Raw genomic sequence first — 18,521 nt, forward strand, 5'->3', positions numbered from 1 at the left:
AGACTGTTTTATCTAGATAGCCATTGTTACTATACAACTTAAAGGGGTAGCATTCGTATGGATGATGTGAATTGAGTTCCTAAGCGAAGTGTCACTATTAACAGAAGGATTGCTGTTGTACATTTATGGATCCTCTTTGTTTGAACAATTTTAGCACAGGAAGGTCAGGCAAATTTTTATATATGCCTGCCAGATAAAAAAGAAGTATTTGAGACATTTATATAATGGTCTACCAAGCAGATCTTAACTGGCAGTGACCTTTGGTTTCCCCAGCTTTTGTTCCATATTATCCAGTTGTTTGTATGCAAGAGGTCCCTAGTTCCATTATCTGTCCCAGAGCAGGTTTATCAGGAAACTTATTTTCCCTCTCAGCAATTAATGAAATCTGTCAGGAGCAGTGGATTCTGAATGTATTTTCCTGAAGATCATAGCTACACCTTCTGTATAGTTCGAACTGAACAGTTTTTAAAATAAAATATAGTAGTGCTCTAATGAAATTTATTACTTTTTAAATGTTCTCAGTTTCCCCCTGAGAATATAGTTGTATTTTAGAATTGAAGGAATGTTAGTGTTCTTTTGTTTTACAGATAAAATAATTAGAAAGATCAAGTAACTTTCCCAGTATGATGTAGCCAGCTATTTTTTCATTACAGTAATCTACTCTAACTCATGATGAGAGAACAGTACAGTTGAGAAGGAAACTCAACCAAAGAAATAATTGGTTACCATCCATAATCTTTGCTGGACTTATTAAAGACCATAAACAGTGATTAACAATATAGATATGGAAGCTTTTCACAACCTAAACTGAATTGAAAACATTGCTTAGAATTGCTCATGATTTTGTTGTGTCTTCTAATCACTAGAAACACATTCCTGGACAAGTAAAAGTTAAAGGCCAGTATAGTTTGGGCTTGTTGGTACTTTTTGCCAGATCATAGGGTAGTAGACAATTGCCTAGAAATTAGGGGACTTAGTGAATTTTTCCTTTTTATATTTTATTAATTACTGTAGATCCCTCTTTGCTCTTGATTATGATCATTCATGTAAACTGTACTTCTGTCATTGATATTGAAAGGTATTATTAACCTAGTAGGTGAAGGTCAGAGCCTTTCTGAATAATTTGATTTACATAGTAAATTGATGCTGATGACTACTTACAACAACTGTGGAGACATCATCAAAAACATTCTTTAAATGATGTTTAAAGTAGCTAGGTGATTGCAAGAAGTGTTTTTTTGGATACCTTGTCCTTAGAACTGTATGCTAGAGGAAGTCTCTTCTACCTTTACTCAGTGATTAGAACCTCAGAGGCAGAGTAATCAGTTCCACTTGACTAGGAATAAATCATTCACATTGAAACATGATAGTTCCTGACAACTGGCAATGCTGATAAAAGCCAAAACAAAAGATGTGAAGAAATCTGTGCCAATGTGGAATTGGTATGCAGATTTGATGAATTCACATGTAGCATGCGCTTGGCATTAGTCTTTCTCTGATTTCATACATTTTTTTTCTCTGTAAAATAAAAATTGTATGAGGAGAAAAAGGTTCTGTATAATACAGTAATTAGGTTTTTCTCTTTCTTTCTTTCTTTCTTTCTTTCTTTCTTTCTTTCTTTCTTTCTACAACCCAGTTGACAGAGCTATACTATGATTAGAGAGGGCAATGTCATCTTTTTGTGAATAGTTATTTAAAAAAAAAAATCTTGAATTCTTCATTGTTCTTTATGGTAAAAAACTGTATGTATAAACCTGGGTGATCCCCCTCCTCCCTATTTGTCATCAAGGACATAGATATATAGAATAAACAGCAATTCCTTTGATCTCTACAGAATTTAAACTCATGCAGCAATTGAATATACACTAATAGGTACTTCATGATCTATTTCTATATCAGATAGGGTTTGTGGAAAGTAGAAAAAAGCCGATAGAATTATAAAATACATAATTTTCTGCAACAATCATTTATTCATTTTCAATGTAATTAAAAACAAGTGAGTGAAGGAAAATCTTTTTTTGCAATTTCATTGTCAAGTGCTTTCTAGTCCAAACTAGCTTCCTTCTACCCCTTGGAAGTCAGGCTAAACTGACTATTTTAGTAGTATGATGATACTAAAGTCCTGATTATCAAGTGTCTTTGGCTCTGCCCACTAGCTTTAGTGTACTGTATTTGGATATATGTTCCTTACATGGAAGATGTACTTTTGCATTTGCAATGGTTTCCTACCTCCACCATTCATGCTTTTCTTCAGTAGGGGATAAGATTTTGATATAAGTGACCACAGTAATAATGTACCATGTCTATTAGTAAACACTACTTAATAATAAGGGATAGTTTCTGTAAAGATGGCTTGAGTCATTTGTATGATTGATTTTTTTTTTAATCACAGAACATATTATTTATAGCATGGTGATTAAGAGTAGGATACTAGGGGCGCCTGGGTGGCGCAGTCGGTTAAGCATCCGACTTCAGCCAGGTCACGATCTCGCGGTCCATGAGTTCGAGCCCCGCGTCAGGCTCTGGGCTGATGGCTCAGAGCCTGGAGCCTGTTTTCGATTCTGTGTCTCCCTCTCTCTCTGCCCCTCCCCCGTTCATGCTCTGTCTCTCTCTGTCCCAAAAATAAATAAACGTTGAAAAAAAAAAAAAAAGAGTAGGATTCTAGAGGTGCATTGCCTAGTAGTTATCTCATAGTCTTCTGGTGATGCTTAAATCTTTGTTCTATATAAAGTTCTTACAACAGTACCTCATATACAATGTTCTTTTTAAGCGTTAGTAGTCCCTTTTATCACCACTACCTCCTCCTTGTCACCACCACCACAATTATTATTGTTAGTATTATTATTAAGCTTATTGATTTATTTTGAGAGAGAGAGAGCAAGCAAGAGCGTGTGCATGCAGGGGAGGAGCCCTGTCAGCGTGGTCCCAACACAGGGCTCGAACTCATAAACTGTGAGATCATGATCTGAGCCAAAATCAAGAGTCAGACGCGTAACCAACTGAGCCACCCGCATCCCTTATTATTATTTTTGTTGTTATTGTTATATTATTTTGTTATTTTAAGGATTCTGTGGTTTCTATTCCTACACAGTGGAGATGTCTTGTTTTGTTTTGTTTTTGTAGATAGTCTGAGTATATTTAGGGGAGTATTTTTCTACTTAACATGATTCCAAATATCCATATTGTTCATATTCAATTATGTGCACAGCTGATCTAGTTTTTTTCTTGGCTGTTGTATTCTAGTTTTTTCCTTGACTGTATTCCAAACTTTTTGTAAATCATTTATTTTAGATCCTGTGGATAATTGAATTTAGTATAGAAGTAGGAAACTGTGTATTTTATAGAAATTGCCAAATAAATACTGAAATAACATGATAATGGGACTATCCGGGTGATCAGCTTTTACATCTTCAACATTAGGTAAGAACACGATTTTGAATCACAACCAAAGTGAGGGTGTATAACAGCAGCTTTTAGTACGTTTCATGTTATCCATCGTGTTGCTAGGTAAACTAAAAGAGAAGTATTTTTGTACATACTCCTCCTCCCAGATACCACACACAGCATCTTTTGGGTTTATTCAGTGCATATGTGGCTAGTTTGCACATATCTATGTCTTTTTCAACTCTTCCTTGCTGATGGCAGCTTGCCCAAAGGAGGCAATTTTACTGTCCATCGTCCTTCATTTTGTCAGTTCTTTTCAGTATGGAATGTTTATTCCGCCTCCTTAGAAGTGAATAGCCATTCTTTTCCTCTCCTCCAACTCAACAATCTGTTTAGACAGCTGGGTAATTGAAAAAGAAAGTAGCTTACGGAGAACGTGTTAATGGGGATTTTACCAAGTTTAGCAGCTTCTGCACCTGAGTATATTATGAAACGTTTTTGCCAGCAAAGAATAATGGATTCCTTTAATAGTTTTACTATGTATAAATTATAGGAGTGGTATTGCTAGCAGTTTAACTTCTTAATTTCTTTCTTAGATGCTGATGATAGGGGAGAAAGAAAGATATCCTTATGATGCTTGTAAGGCCTATTTGTATATTAGGTGGTCTCCTAAAACAAATCTCTATTTTCTTGCATGTAAAACTTGGTTGTTTCTGTGAAATTTCATTTTAAATAATGGCTCTTGTATGCTCTTTCTTGACAAGAATGTCTGATTAATAGCATGGTCATATCTTTTCTTTGTTTAATAAGGTTTGTATGTTAACAACCAGAATGACATGCATAGCTGGTTAAACATGTAAAAAGCAGGGCATTGCATTCTCTATTGCATATGGAGTATTATATTTTTGAGTGCCAAAATTCTCTTTAGTGGTTGTGAGTATACCTAAGTGGTGATCCATATGAGATTCTAATAATAGTGTCTGATTTAAGGTAGACTAATGGTTTTCATTTGTGGTGGTCTTTTTCTGATAGTAGGTTTCAACTTTTAATGTCATTGAGAAGACTGGAACCCATTTCAAGCATTTCAATGGTTTACCTGTATATTTGTTTCTTTGTTAAAGAATAAAAATCTAGGGGCACCTGGTTGGCTCAGTCAGCTAAGTCTCTGTCTCTTGATTTTGGCTCAGGTCGTGATCTCATGGTTTGTGAGATTGAGCCCTGCGTTGGGCTGTGGTCTGACAACATGGTACCTGCTTGGGATTCTCTCCCCCTCCCTCTCTGCCTCTGCTCTGCGTGCGTGCTCTCTCTCTCTCTCTCTCTCTCTCTCTCTCTATCTCTCCCTCCCTCCCTCCCTCCCCCTTCCCCCTCTAAATAAACAACCATACAAACCAAACCAACCAACCAACCAACCTACCTACCTTAAAAAAAAAATGATTAAAAATCTAAGCCTTACACAGTATTTAGGGTACCTTACTCTAAATTTACCAAATGTTTTTGCATAGCTTATTTATTCTGCTTGTGGAATTCTCATTGACTTTAGAGAAGGAGTTGATTTTTTCTTCCCCTGTAGAATGAGGAAGTTCCTTAAAGAGCTTATATTAAATTGATTACTGCAGAAAGTTATCTGAACATTGTATCTAGGCTTCTTTTATAGTTACTTTCTTGGCAGGAGTTTATGTGTATGCCTAAATACAATCTTTAAAAGTGTGAGCTTATATATTATTCATTTACTGATTAATGAACCAATATTTATAATAGACCTAACGTGTGCCAGATATGATGATAGAAAATTGGGGTGGAGGTGTAGGATCCAGTCTACTTGTGAAGACATGTATCAAACAAAGAATTATAATGTGGTCAGGGATTAGTGTTACAATGTGTATATACAGATGGGAGAATAGAGATAAATGTGGCAAACATACAGATATATGAAAGAATGGAGAACATGTGTGTATGTGTATGTATATATAACATGTATATGTGTAATAAAATACAAAGAGCGTTTTATTCTCATGGAGGTAAAAGCAAGGAAATCTTTTCAAAGGAGATAACTTTTATGTTGCTTTTTGAAAGCCATGTAAAGTAAACCAGCTAGTTCTAGTATTAGCTCAAGAGACTAATCATATTCTGCAGCTTGATTTTTCTCTCTAGAACTTACTGCCATCCTACATTCTATATTTATTTCATTCATTCATTGTCTACTGCATTAGGATGTAATCTCTTTGAGGATAGGGATTTTTGTCGTTTTTATTACTTCTGTATTCTCAACACCTACAAAAGTTTCTGGCCTATAGCAGTAGCTCAAGTATGTGTTGAATGAATGAATGAAATTTGTGAGTTCTACAGTAATTGCCTTATTATTTCTTTTAGTTTATTAAAGCTGTCTCTTGGGGCGCCTGGGTGGCTCAGTCGGTTGAACATCTCACTTTGGCTCAGATCTTGATCTCACGGTTTGTGTGTTCAGGCAGGCTCCCTCTGCCCCTCCCCCACTCACTCTCTTTCTCAAAAATAAACATTAAAAAAATTTTTTTTAAAAGGCTATCTCTCTAAAATCCCTTTATTTATTTTTTTACTCAGTATCTTTCATTATGGGTACTTGAGTTTCCTATGATAACATGCTATCTCCATAATGTTTCTCAAACCTACTCCCTCCTTTCCATCTCTCTTATCTCATCTGGTCTTGAAAGTCTTTTACCTGAATTGATAAGCTCTATTTGTTTTCCATGTAAGTCTCCTTAAATTATTTCTCAGAATTATCTATCTAAAAGACAGAACTGACCAGACCATTTCTTTGTTTAAAAACACCTAATGGTTGTCCTCTGTTAGAATAAAATCTGTCTAGTATAGATCACACACAGAGCCATCTATAGCATGCGTTCAGCTCCATAATGTATATGAAGGAATGAATAATTTCAAAAGGAATTTCATTGAAAATGCTTCCTGTTTGGATAAAAGAAGATCTAAGATTATATCTTAACACTAGTGTTTAAGAACAGTTTTTCTTTATACAGCTAATTTGTCTGTCTTACTGGCTTGTTCTAATCCTCAATTCACTGTGATTTACAATGTCATTATTGAAGTAATCCAATTTCTCATGTCTTTCCTCTCTATAATTCCTCTCTCCATCCCATCTCTATATCTTGGGTCTTTTCTCTCTAGCTACTTTCCTTATTTCTTTAGAGACTTATATATATGTGTATGTGCATCTTTTTCTCTGTTCTGGGTATAAATTCTAACTTTAAAATTTTGCATGCAGTTTTGAAACCCTTAGGATTAAATTATTTCTATGGAACACACTCAGAGATAACCCTGATCTACCTGTTTTCAACTAAAATTATTTTTATTGTGACTATATTTCTCTTAATTTCCTCCCCCCCCCCCCCCGCTCAGATTGAAAATCTTCAAGAGCAACTTAGAGATAAGGAAAAGCAAATGAGCAGCTTGAAAGAACGAGTCAAATCTTTGCAGGCTGACACTACCAACACCGACACTGCCTTGACAACTTTGGAAGAGGCCCTTGCAGAGAAAGTGAGTGACTGGTTTGGACTCTTCATAGACACATTTCCTCTGCTTTCTCATTAATGTAAAATTTTCTCTAGTAATGAGACTTGGATATAAAAGGCAGAAGACGTCCCTTGGGGCAAAAGAGAAAAGAGCTTTCTGTACTATTGCTGACATAGATAGTATAGGGGAAAGAAAATCCACTCTGTTTTTGTCAACTTAAGCATCTCTTGTTAGGCAAGATGGATTCCACAGTAGAGGGCAGTGGCTGAACTTTGTAAACAGTAAGCCATATTTTCCCCATTTACTATCTTCTGAAAAAAAAGAAAAGTTCTTTTTATTTATCTCATCACCTAGAATTTGGGGATGTAGAATATTAGACATTGACCATCAGGAAGCACTATATTATTAGTTCTCTTTTACTGTACCACACTGGTACCTAATATAGTCATGGATTTTAGTATTAATACATTTAGTATTAATGCGTTAATACATACTTGCTATTTTTCTAGTCTTGGCCTTGCTACTGCATTTTGTGTTTATGAGCAAACCTAATCTTTCAGGAATGGTTGACTAAGTAAATAAGTGGCCCAGCCGGACAAGTGTTTATGTCTTGGAAGGAGGTTTAAGGAATCTTGGTGGGGCGTTTTAATTGGATTTTTTTTTTTTTTTCAAACGTTTATTTATTTTTGGGACAGAGAGAGACAGAGCATGAACGGGGGAGGGGCAGAGAGAGAGGGAGACACAGAATCGGAAACAGGCTCCAGGCTCTGAGCCATCAGGCCGGAGCCCGACACGGGGCTCGAACTCACGGACCGCGAGATCGTGACCTGGCTGAAGTCGGACGCTTAACCGACTGCGCCACCCAGGCGCCCCTGGATTTTTTTTTTAAAGGAATAGGGTCACTGTTTTTTAAGCGTCTTGGACTCAGAATGCTTCAGACTGTATGCCAGGGATCAAGGCTTGATCCCTGAATAAATTCAGAAATAATACCCAGAAATATGCTTAAATTGCTTCAACTTTTAGACTTCCTAAGTATCTGTTGACAGAAGTTTTAACGGCTCCTCTCTTTTACCCTGCTTTTTTATGCTTTAAGCTCAGTATGTCATAATCTCCCCAACCTCCTCCTTTTTTGGTGTGTGAATTGTGAGTTGTTTCCATTGCCTTATGGGCAACATGTGAATTACATATAAAAAAGGAGTATTTGTTGACTGTTACCCTTAAGGTAGGGGTGTGTGTGTGTGTGCGCGCGCGCGCGCGCGCATATGCATGCATGCATGTGCCCGTGCGTAAAGTTTTTGGATACTTGGGAGTTAAATGGGATTTTCCAAAAGAATACTTTAGGGGATTCTAATACTATTTGAGATTATAGGAACAGAAACCCAGGGGAGTCAAAAGACCAAGGCCACATCTTTGTTATAGCAAGCAAGATGAGTAGGAGGTATGACTTCTTTAAAAAGTAAATTATTAACAACTTACCACTGTCTTTTGAATGAAGCATGGGAGTGTGAAATTTTATCAGCTAAAAGCTGAATTACACTCATACGGTATAAGTAGGAAAGGAATTTTCTTATGTATTGATGTGCTCTCTTATCAGGAGCGGACAATTGAACGCTTAAAGGAACAGCGGGACAGAGATGAGCGAGAGAAGCAAGAGGAAATTGATAACTACAAAAAAGATCTTAAAGACTTGAAAGAAAAAGTCAGCTTATTGCAAGGCGACCTCTCAGAAAAAGAGGTTAAGATCACCAAAATAGAATGATTTGTTTAGTTGGTGCATTGTATGTATATGTTGATGGTCTTTATGTAATGCATATAAAAATGTATTTGAGAAAAGGTTTTCTTAATATTCTTATAGTATGCCTTTTCAGAAGACCTTAAGGGGTATTTTGGAAAGCTTTGCAGAGGTGTAGTAGATTGGATCATTCATTTCCTAAGTCTTCTCTCTTTCAATATGTTATGAGTTGGTTTCTTACTTGTTAATGACATTTTTATAGATTCTAAAAAACTGAAGCAGTTACACATGGAAAAATACTGTGCTAATGGTAAGAAGGGTGATAGATGAAAAGAATATGCAAATGGAGGACAACTTATTTACAATGGCTCTTAAAAATTTTTTTTTAATTTTTAATTTTATTTTAGAGCACAGGAGTTGGAGAGACGGGCAGAGGGAGAGAGGGAGAAAATCTTAATCAGGGTCTACACTTAACATGGAGTCTGATACAGGGCTCAATCCCACAACCCTGGGATCATGACCTAAGCTGAAATCAAGAGTCAGATGGCCAAGTGACTGAACCACCAGGCACCCCTATGGTACCTCTTAAGTACATCTCAGTATTGGCAGAGAAATCTTAAGTGATTGCTGACCAGTTGGGTTACTTAGTAGCCTTGCTTTGGGAGGATCCTGTTAATGTGACCTAAATAGTAGAAATACCTAATGCCTTATGATCATGTAATAATACATGAGCTTTAGAAACATTCTTGGGTTTTCTTTCTTATATCTTTTAAGAAAATTTATGGTGGGGCACCTGGGTGGCTCAGTCAATTAAGTGTTTGACTTCAGCTCAGGTCATGATCTCAGGTTGTTCATGGGTTTGAGCCCTGCATTGGGCTCTGTGCTGACAGCTCAGAGCGTGGAGCCTGCTTCAGATTTTGTGTCTCCATCTCTCTCTGTCCCTCTCCCACTCGTTCTCTCTCTCTCTCTCTCTCCCAAAAATAAATAAACATTTGGAAAAAATTTATGGTAATTTTTATTTCTAGTGGAACTTCCCTTCTAAAAGGGAAAAGTGTTTTATATTTATGTTGGTGTAGCTACCACGATAACTAGTAGTGACTCCTACTACTAGTGACTACTTTCATTCACAAAGCTTGATCTCCTTCCATTTATTTTGTGGGAATGGATATGTATTGATAGAACTCTTTTAAATTAAAAAAAATTTTTTTTAATGTTTATTTATTTTTGAGAGGGGGAGAGAGAGAGAGAGAGAGAGAGAGAGAGTGCAAGCAGGGGGAGAGGCAGAGAGAGAGAGGGAGACACAGAATCTGAAGCAGGCACCAAGCTCTGAGCTGTCAGCACAGAGCCCGACGTGGGGCTCAAGCCCACAAACTGTGAGATCATGACCTGAGCTGAAGTCGGATGCTCAACCAACTGAGCCACCCAGGCGCCCCCTTTTAATTTTTTTTGAATGTTTATTATTTTTTTTGAAGGAGAGAGAGAGAGACAGAGAGACAGACAGAGAGAGACAGAGCATGAGTGGGGGAGGGGCAGAGAGAGAGGGAGACACAGAATCCGAAGCAGGCTCCAGGCTCTGAGCCGTCAGCACTGAGCCCAACACAGGGCTCGAACCCATGTGAGATCATGACCTGAGCTGAAGTCAGACGCCCATCTGACTGACCCACCCAGGCACCCCGATAGAACTCTTTTTATTTTTTTTTATTTTTTTTTATTTTTAAAAAAAATTTTTTTTTTCAACGTTTATTTATCTTTGGGACAGAGAGAGACAGAGCATGAACGGGCGAGGGGCAGAGAGAGAGGGAGACACAGAATCGGAAACAGGCTCCAGGCTCTGAGCCATCAGCCCAGAGCCCGACGCGGGGCTCGAACTCACGGACCGTGAGATCGTGACCTGGCTGAAGTCGGACGCTTAACCGACTGCGCCACCCAGGCGCCCCCCGATAGAACTCTTAAATCACAATTGAATTGGTATTTCTTGGGAATTCAACTTATTTTAGTTGGGACTTGAAAGCTGAGGCTAACATTGTTTTATATTTCATGAATGTTCTTGAAATGGAAACTTCAGTATATAATAATGAACAGAAAATATAAGCCACCAAGATAATAAATTTAAAAAATTTTATTTCCATTTTATTTGTAATTAGTATTTATTCTAGATGTGTATTGCTTTTTTTAGGCTTCACTTTTGGATCTGAAAGAGCATGCTTCTTCCCTGGCTTCCTCAGGACTGAAAAAGGATTCACGACTTAAGACACTGGAGATTGCTTTAGAACAGAAGAAGGAGGAGTGTCTGAAAATGGAATCTCAGTTGAAAAAGGTTAAAGAAAATTTTTATACTTTTCTTACTTTGCTTTAAATAAGAACATAGTAGAAAGCTCTACAGGGTTCACATGTAATAAATTACCAATGATGTAATAATCCCCTAAAATTCAACATGTCATTTATACCTTCATCAGTTCTCTTAGTGTATTTACCCTGTTTTATTTTACTACTGAAAATCCTCAAATTCTTAGAAAATTGACAGTTCAGAGGAAGAGTAAAATATAAGACCACAATGTAAAAATCTTAATTTTTCTGGTATTTTTCTTCCATTAGCATCGGGCTTCCTAGGAGATAATTTAGCAGTGATAGTCACCCATAGGGGTGAGTATTAGGATTGATATAGATATTTATTGTCCATTTCTCTGATTTATTTCTAAGATTTATATGGCAGTTTGTAGGTTTCAAAACACTTTCATATTTATAATCTCCGAGCTGTCAACTCTGTGAGTATTGGAACAGTTAACTGGGTTCAATTCATATGATGACTAATTAAAACAGGTACAGCCTAGTCTTGAGACTTTAAGATGTTTTTTGTTTTTAAAGTTTATTTATTTTGAGAGTTAGTGAAGAGCGTGTATACACACATGTGTGCGAGTGGGGTAAAGGCAGAGAGAGAGGGAGGGAGAGAATCCTCACTGTCAATATGTCAACATGGATCTCACGAACCATGAGATCATAACCTGAGCCAAAATCAAGAGTCAGATGCTAAACTGATGGAGCTCTCCAGGCTCCCCAAGACTTTAAGTTATGTTCTCTTTCTATGTATTGGGTGTATTCAACATGATATCCTTATAATGAATATTTCATATAGAGTATGTCTAAAGCAAAATCACATTTTTAAGCTAAAGAGAGGAAGAAAATCCAGTATCTTATAGTTACTTTTGAATAAGTAGGAAAATACTATTTGTGAGATTATGGACTCCGATTATAACCAATTCACATTTGATAGTTGGCTTTTTTTCCTCACTGGAAAGGTGGAAATAATTTTCTATTTAATACCTGAATATCAAAGGTGAAGCTGTTACATGTATTCAGAGTTATAAAACAGAGCAGGAACTATCAAGAGTAATGTTATTCATTAATATTCTAAACTCCCCTGTTTGTGACAATCCCACATTTTCTATTTGTTTACTTTTAATCTTCTTGTTATCATGGCCTCTTATATCTTAGGCTTTATCTGTAGGTTTATGAGAAAAAATAAAGTTATCTTTGGGTAGAGGAGGCTGATGGCTTTCCTCTACTTTGATTTATTATCTGTTTTAGTAATGGCCATTTTTCTTTTCATATTTTTCTTTGTTTCATTCTGGATCATTGTTTCTTTTCATTTTAGTTCATTACTGATATTTTCCTTTTAAAATGCTTCCACAGTTCCCAAGTCCAACAAGGAGGTTATTTGTATAGTTTTTATTTGTTTTGTTTGTTTTTTGCCTTTTCTCACCCCTTTTCCTACCTTCTCTGGTTTTAATTGAGCATTTTATGTAGTTCATTTTTCTTGCCCCTTTAAGCATATCAGTTGTATTTCTTCAGTTTTTTCAAGTGATTGCCCTAGAGTTTGCAGTATGCATTTTTTACTTATTTCCCAACTTTATTGAGATATAATTAACAAATAAAAATTGTATATATTTAAGGTTTACATGATGATTTATGTATACATTGCAAAATGGTTACCACAGTCAAGCTAGTTAACACATTTATCACCTCACATAGTTATTATTTTATTTTTTTGTGGTGAGAGCGCTTTTAAAATATACTTTCTTAGCAAATTTCAAGTATATAATACAGTATTATTAAGTATAGTCACTATCCTATACATTAGATCCTCAGAATTTACTCAAAACTGAAAGTTTGTAACCTTTGATCAACACCTCCTCATTTCTCCCATCCAAGTACTAACCAGGCCCGACCCTGCTTAGCTTCCGAGATCAGACGAGATCAGGCACGTTCAGGGTGGTATGGCTGTATGGCTGTAGACAACACCTCCTCATTTCTCTACCCTCTAGCTCCTGACAACTACCATTCTAGTTTGCTTCTATGAGTTCACCTTTTTTAGATTTTACGTATAAGTGAGATCATACAGTATTTGTCTTTCTGTGTCCAGCTTGTTTCACTTAGCATAATGCCCTCCAGGTTCATCCATATTGTCACAAATGGCAGGATTTCCTTCTTTTTATGATTAAATAATTCTTTTTTATGATTAAATAATATTTATGATATATATGATATATATGTATCATATATATATAGTATATGCACACACAGAGACACATATTTCCTTTATCCGTTCATCTGTTGATGGGTACTCAGATTCTTTCCATATCTTGGCTCTTGTGAGTAATGCTACAGTGAACATGAGAGTGTAGATATCTCTTTGAGAGACTGATTTCATTTCTTTTGGATATATGTCCAGGGATGGGATTGCTGGATCATATAGTAGCTCCATTTAAGAATTTCTGAGAAAGCTTTGTACTGTTTTCCATAATGGTTGTATGAATCTGCATTCCCATCAGTGGGGTACAAGGGTTCCCTTTTCTCCATAGTCTTGGCAACTCTCATTTCTAGTCTTTTTGATGATAGCCATTCTAACAAGTGTTACTTGTTATCTCACTGTGATTTTGATTTGCATTTCCTTGATGGTTAGTGATGTTCAGCTACTTTTCATGTACCTATTGGCCATAGTTTGTCTTCTCTCTTCTTTGGAAGAACTATCTATTCAAGTCTTTCACCCATTTTAATGGGATTATTTGTGTTTGTGCTATTAAGTTGTATGAGTTCCTTACTTATTTTGAATATGTCAGCTATAAGTTTTGAAAACGTTTTCTCCTATTCTGTAGGTTGCCTTTTCATTTTGTTGATAGTTTTCTTATAGAAGCTTTTTACTTTGATGGAGCTTTTTACTTTTTACTTTCATATAGAAGCTTTTTACTTCTATTTTTGCTTTTGTTGCCTGTGTTTCTGGTGTCCTATCAAAAAAATCACACAGTAAACATTTTTAATCAAAGTTCACTTTCAGAAAATGTTATCCCACTTTGTGTCGTGCAGGTACCATACAACAGAATCCTCCCAATTCCTTCTTCCCTTCCCTGATGACATTGTTATCATTCATTTTATTTATCCATATGTGATAATTACCCCAATACATTACTATCCTTACTTTAAAATCGTTACCTTTTAGATGAAGAATAAAAATAATAAAAGGTGAAATTTTAGCTTTATTCTTTCTTCAGTTCTCTTTCTTTCTATATGTATATGTGAGTTTCTGACCTATATAATTTTCCTTCTGCATGAAGCACTTTTAATATATTTTTGCAGGGTAACTCTACTGGCTATGAACTTCTCAGTTTTTGTTTGTCTAAGAAAGTCTTTATTTCTTGTTCACTTTTGAAAGATATTAAAAATGGTTATAGAATTCTAGGTTGGTGGGCTTTTTTCCCAACACTTTAAAGGTTTCACTCTGTTGTCTTCTTACATGATTTCTGATGAGAAGTCTACTGTAGTTCTTAACATTGTTACTCTGCTGGTGAGGTGTTTTTCCCCCTCTGACTTCTTTTAACCTTTTTTCTTTGTCTTTCATTTTCTACAGTTTTAGTATGATGTGCTTACATGTAGATGCTGAGTATTTATATTGCCTGGTGTTCTGAGCTTCCTGATTTGGTGCATGGCATTAATTTTGGAAAATTCTCAGCCATAATTACTTAAAATATTTTTTTAAATGTTCATTTTTTAGAGAGAGAGAGAGAGCGAGCGAGTGAGCAGGGGAGAGGCAGAGAGACAGGGAGACACAGAATGCAAAGCAGGCTCCAGGCTCTGAGCTGTCAGCACAGAGCCCAATGTGGGGCCTGAATTCATATGAGCCGTGAGATCATGACCTGAGCCAAAGTCGGACATTTAACTGACTGAGCCACCCAGGTGCCCTTAATATATTTCTTTTTTTCCTTTTGGTATTCCAATTATCTAGATGTTTCACCTTTGAAATTACTCTGTAGTTCCTTGGATGTTCTCTACTGGTTTTTAATTTATTTATTTCATTTTTAAAAATCTTTTTGTTTTGGGAAGTTTCTATTGACTTGTCTTCATGCTTACGGATTCTTTCTTCAGCCAAATCCAGCCTACTAATGAGTCCATCAAAGGCATTAATTTCTCTTACAGGTTTTTTATACCTAGAATTTCCTTTTGACTCTTAAAGTGTTCACCTCTCTGATTATATCACCCATTTGTTCTTGAATATTGTCTCTTTTCCCATTAGGGACCTTAACTTTTCATCAGTTGTCTTAAATTCCCTGTCTGATTCATTCCAACATTTCTGTCAGATATCTGAGTCTGATTTTGATGCTTACTGTATCTCTTCAGACTGTGTCTTTTCTTGTCTTTTATCACACCTTGTAATTTTTTTGTTGAAAGCCAGATATGTTGTATCAGGTAGAAACTGAGAAACTGTATCAGGTAGAAACTGTACCTGTAGAAACTGAGGTAAATAGGCTTATGTGTGAGGTTTTAATCTGGCTAGAAGTTGAGCTGTATTTAATGTTTGCTGTAGCTGTAGGTGCCAGAGGCTTCAGTCTCCTCTAAGTGTCCTTGTCTCTATTGACTTTGTGCTTCTGTCTTCAGAGAGTCTGCATCTTGTAGCTCTTTCAGCTGTTACCCTTTGTTATCATACTAGAACCCTATTGTTGTGGTGGTAAGATGTGGGAAAAGATAAACTTTCTATAATCTGATGATTAAGTCTTGGTCTTTTATGAGTCTCTGTCCCTCGCTGTGACCTTCACTAAGGTTTTCTCCTTAGCTAGAGGGGGCTAGAATGGGAGGAATGCCCATCTGCCAGGTGGGATAAAACTCTGTTAAAATCTTTGCTCCTGGAGAGTCTGCCTTTGGGTAGAGTATGCTTTGGGCATTTATTACCCCTCCACACCCTTACCAGAACCACAAGGGGATTTTTGCGAGCTCTTCACTGTGAGAACTTGGTGAGGTTCCTGGGGGTAAAGACTGTGAAAGAGTGGTGGGTCTGCCCTGAAACTGCAGCTTCTAGGGCTTTCTCACTCTCATGCTTGTCTACACTCAGCCTCTAGTATTTCCTCAAAGTTACCAATTGAAGTGTTTCTGCCAACAGCTTTGCTCCGGGTAAGTAGATCCCAACTGTGACCCCCTGGATTTGCCTGTGTCTCTTGATTTTGGAGTTGTAGTTTGCCCTTTGCCCTCAGTTCTCTGATAGGTCCAAGAAAAGTAACTCATATTCAGTTTTTTAGTTTTTTCTTATTTTAAGAATGGTGGTGGTGACTTCCAAGTGTTTCACATGTTGGAGCTGAATTTATAGCTGTTTTCCATATAGAACAGACTTACTCATTCTTGTTTTATGAAGATATATATGTGAGTTTTGCCATTTAGAATAACATCTAAAATAAACCTGCAATAAAAATACAATTATTGCCTATATTTGGGAATCAGATTTAGTTTTATTAATTAATACATATGGGGCGCCTGGGTGGCGCAGTCGGTTAAGCGTCCGACTTCAGCCAGGTCACGATCTCGCGGTCCGTGAGTTCGAGCCCCGCGTCGGGCTCTGGGCTGATGGCTCAGAGCCTGGAGCCTGTTTCTGATTCTGTGTCTCCCTCTCTCTCTGCCCCTCCCCCGTTCATGCTCTGTCTCTCTCTGTCCCAAAAAAATAAACATTAAAAAAAAAAATTAATACATAAATATTTATGGAATCAATAGGTTACCTCTCCCAGGGGATTTGAGAGTATATCACAGAGGTCTGAGTTAACAATATACATGTCTTATGTAGCTTTTTTAGTTCTACTAGATGTCAGATGAACTTGAATACTTTATATATTGTCAGAGTGTTTCTAAAGTCATTAATTTATGTTGGAAATTACTTCTCAAGAAAGGAAAAAAAGACAATTTTGACTTAAAATATGTCTTAGAGTAAATGAGTATTTCCAATGTACGATTGAGATAAGAGGCAATAAAATGTAAGACTCAGAACAATTTTTATTTCATTCTCGTAATAAATACTTCCCTTGCACATTTTAAAAGCAGAGCAGTGAAACAGAGACAAATACCACATGATATCACTTACATGTGGAATGTAAAAACAAAAACAAAAACCTGAACCCATAGATACAGAGAACAGATTGGTGGTTGCCGGGGGTGGGAAGTGGTGGTGTATAGGTGAAATGGGGAAGGGATTCAAAAGGTAAAAACCTACAGTTACAAAATAAATAAGTCCTGAAGATGTAATGTGCAGCATGGTGACTAGTTAATAATACTTTTTTGTATATTTGAAAGTTGCTGAGAGCAAGCAGATCTTAAAAGTTCTCATCACAAGAAGAAAATTATTTGTAAGTTTGTGGTAATAGATGTTAATTAGGTACATTGTGACCATTTCACAATATGCTGTACATAGTCAAATCATTGTGGTGTATGCCTGAAACTAATATGTCAATTTCATCTAAAATAAATAGAACCAAATATTGTCATATATATATATTTTTTAATTTGCTACAGTTTTAATTCTTCTTAGTAGCTTACTAGGCCTAGGGTTTTGTTATCTTTGTCTTTTGTGTTAACGTTTTGTTGTTGTTTTATAGCTTACTAGTAGGTTTATTTTTATTTTTTTACATAGATACAGCTTATTTTATTTTTTGGTTGTGGGAACTTTTTTAAATGTTTGTTTATTTTTGAGAGAGAGCGTGCATGAGTGCTCTCAAAAGGGGAAGGGGCAGAGAAAGAGAGAGGGACAGAGGATCTGAAGCTGGTTCTATGCTGACAGCAGGGAGCCCGATGTGGGGGTCAGACTCATGAGCCGTGAGATCACAACCTGAGCTGAAGTTGGACACTTAACCGACTGAGCCACCTAGGCACCCCGGTTGTGGAAACTTTTAAAATCTATTTTCTGAAGGGTGCTTGGGTGGCTCAGTTGGTTAAGTGTCTGACTTTGGCTCAGGTCATGATCTCATGGTTCATGGGTTCAAGCCCCACGTCGGACTCTGTGCAGACAGCTCAGAGCCTGGAGCCTGCTTTGGATTCTGTGTCTCCTTCTTTCTCTTTCTGCTCCACTTCCATTCATGCTCGGGAACAGAATAGAAAATTCAGAAACGAACCCACATTTATTTGTAGGTTGATATGAAGTGATATTTGGCACATTTTCTTGCTAAAAACCGTAAGTGGTATAAGGTTGGAGTTCTAACATATTTATTCATAAGGCTCTGATTATTATTGAAATTTTCAAAGAAATTTCTCTATTTTGTTTGTAGTAGAAGGGAACTAATCTTGAGATAATGATAAATTCAAGACATTTTTTACTTCTAGCTTAGGAATTTATATCCTAGATATGAATTTGGGTATTTTATGTCTTCAGCATGAGATAATGACCTTAAAATTATTAAGAACAGTCTTGAAATTCAACTTCTGAATTATCAGAATTGTAAAAAGTGCTAACTTCTTTTTTTTTCTCCTCTGGGAAGAAATCTCTCTTCCTAGAGAATTTTTTTATTGTTAATTTTTTAAATTATATTTTTTAACCTTTTACTTTTTTTTTCTCTTGCTTGTTCTATTCTTATACCATTTCATTCTACCTTTTTCTCTT

The 18,521-nt window shown here is 36.4% G+C and overlaps 1 protein-coding gene across 15 annotated transcripts in view; it reads left to right on the forward strand.

Annotated features, from left to right (window-relative positions):
- ERC1 (ELKS/RAB6-interacting/CAST family member 1) overlaps positions 1-18,521 on the forward strand; it is a 523,541-nt gene that overhangs the window by 176,478 nt on the left and 328,542 nt on the right. For all 15 annotated transcript variants that reach the window (XM_086714405.1, XM_086714409.1, XM_086714403.1 and 12 more), the window contains 3 exons: positions 6,775-6,912; positions 8,483-8,623; positions 10,797-10,937. In XM_086714405.1, coding sequence (XP_086570531.1) covers positions 6,775-6,912; positions 8,483-8,623; positions 10,797-10,937 — 420 coding nt within the window. The remainder of the gene's footprint in view (positions 1-6,774; positions 6,913-8,482; positions 8,624-10,796; positions 10,938-18,521) is intronic.

Source organism: Puma concolor, chromosome B4 (genome assembly GCF_028749965.1).
Source record: "Puma concolor isolate L17-30 chromosome B4, mPumCon1.1.hap2, whole genome shotgun sequence".
NCBI lineage: Eukaryota > Metazoa > Chordata > Mammalia > Carnivora > Felidae > Puma > Puma concolor.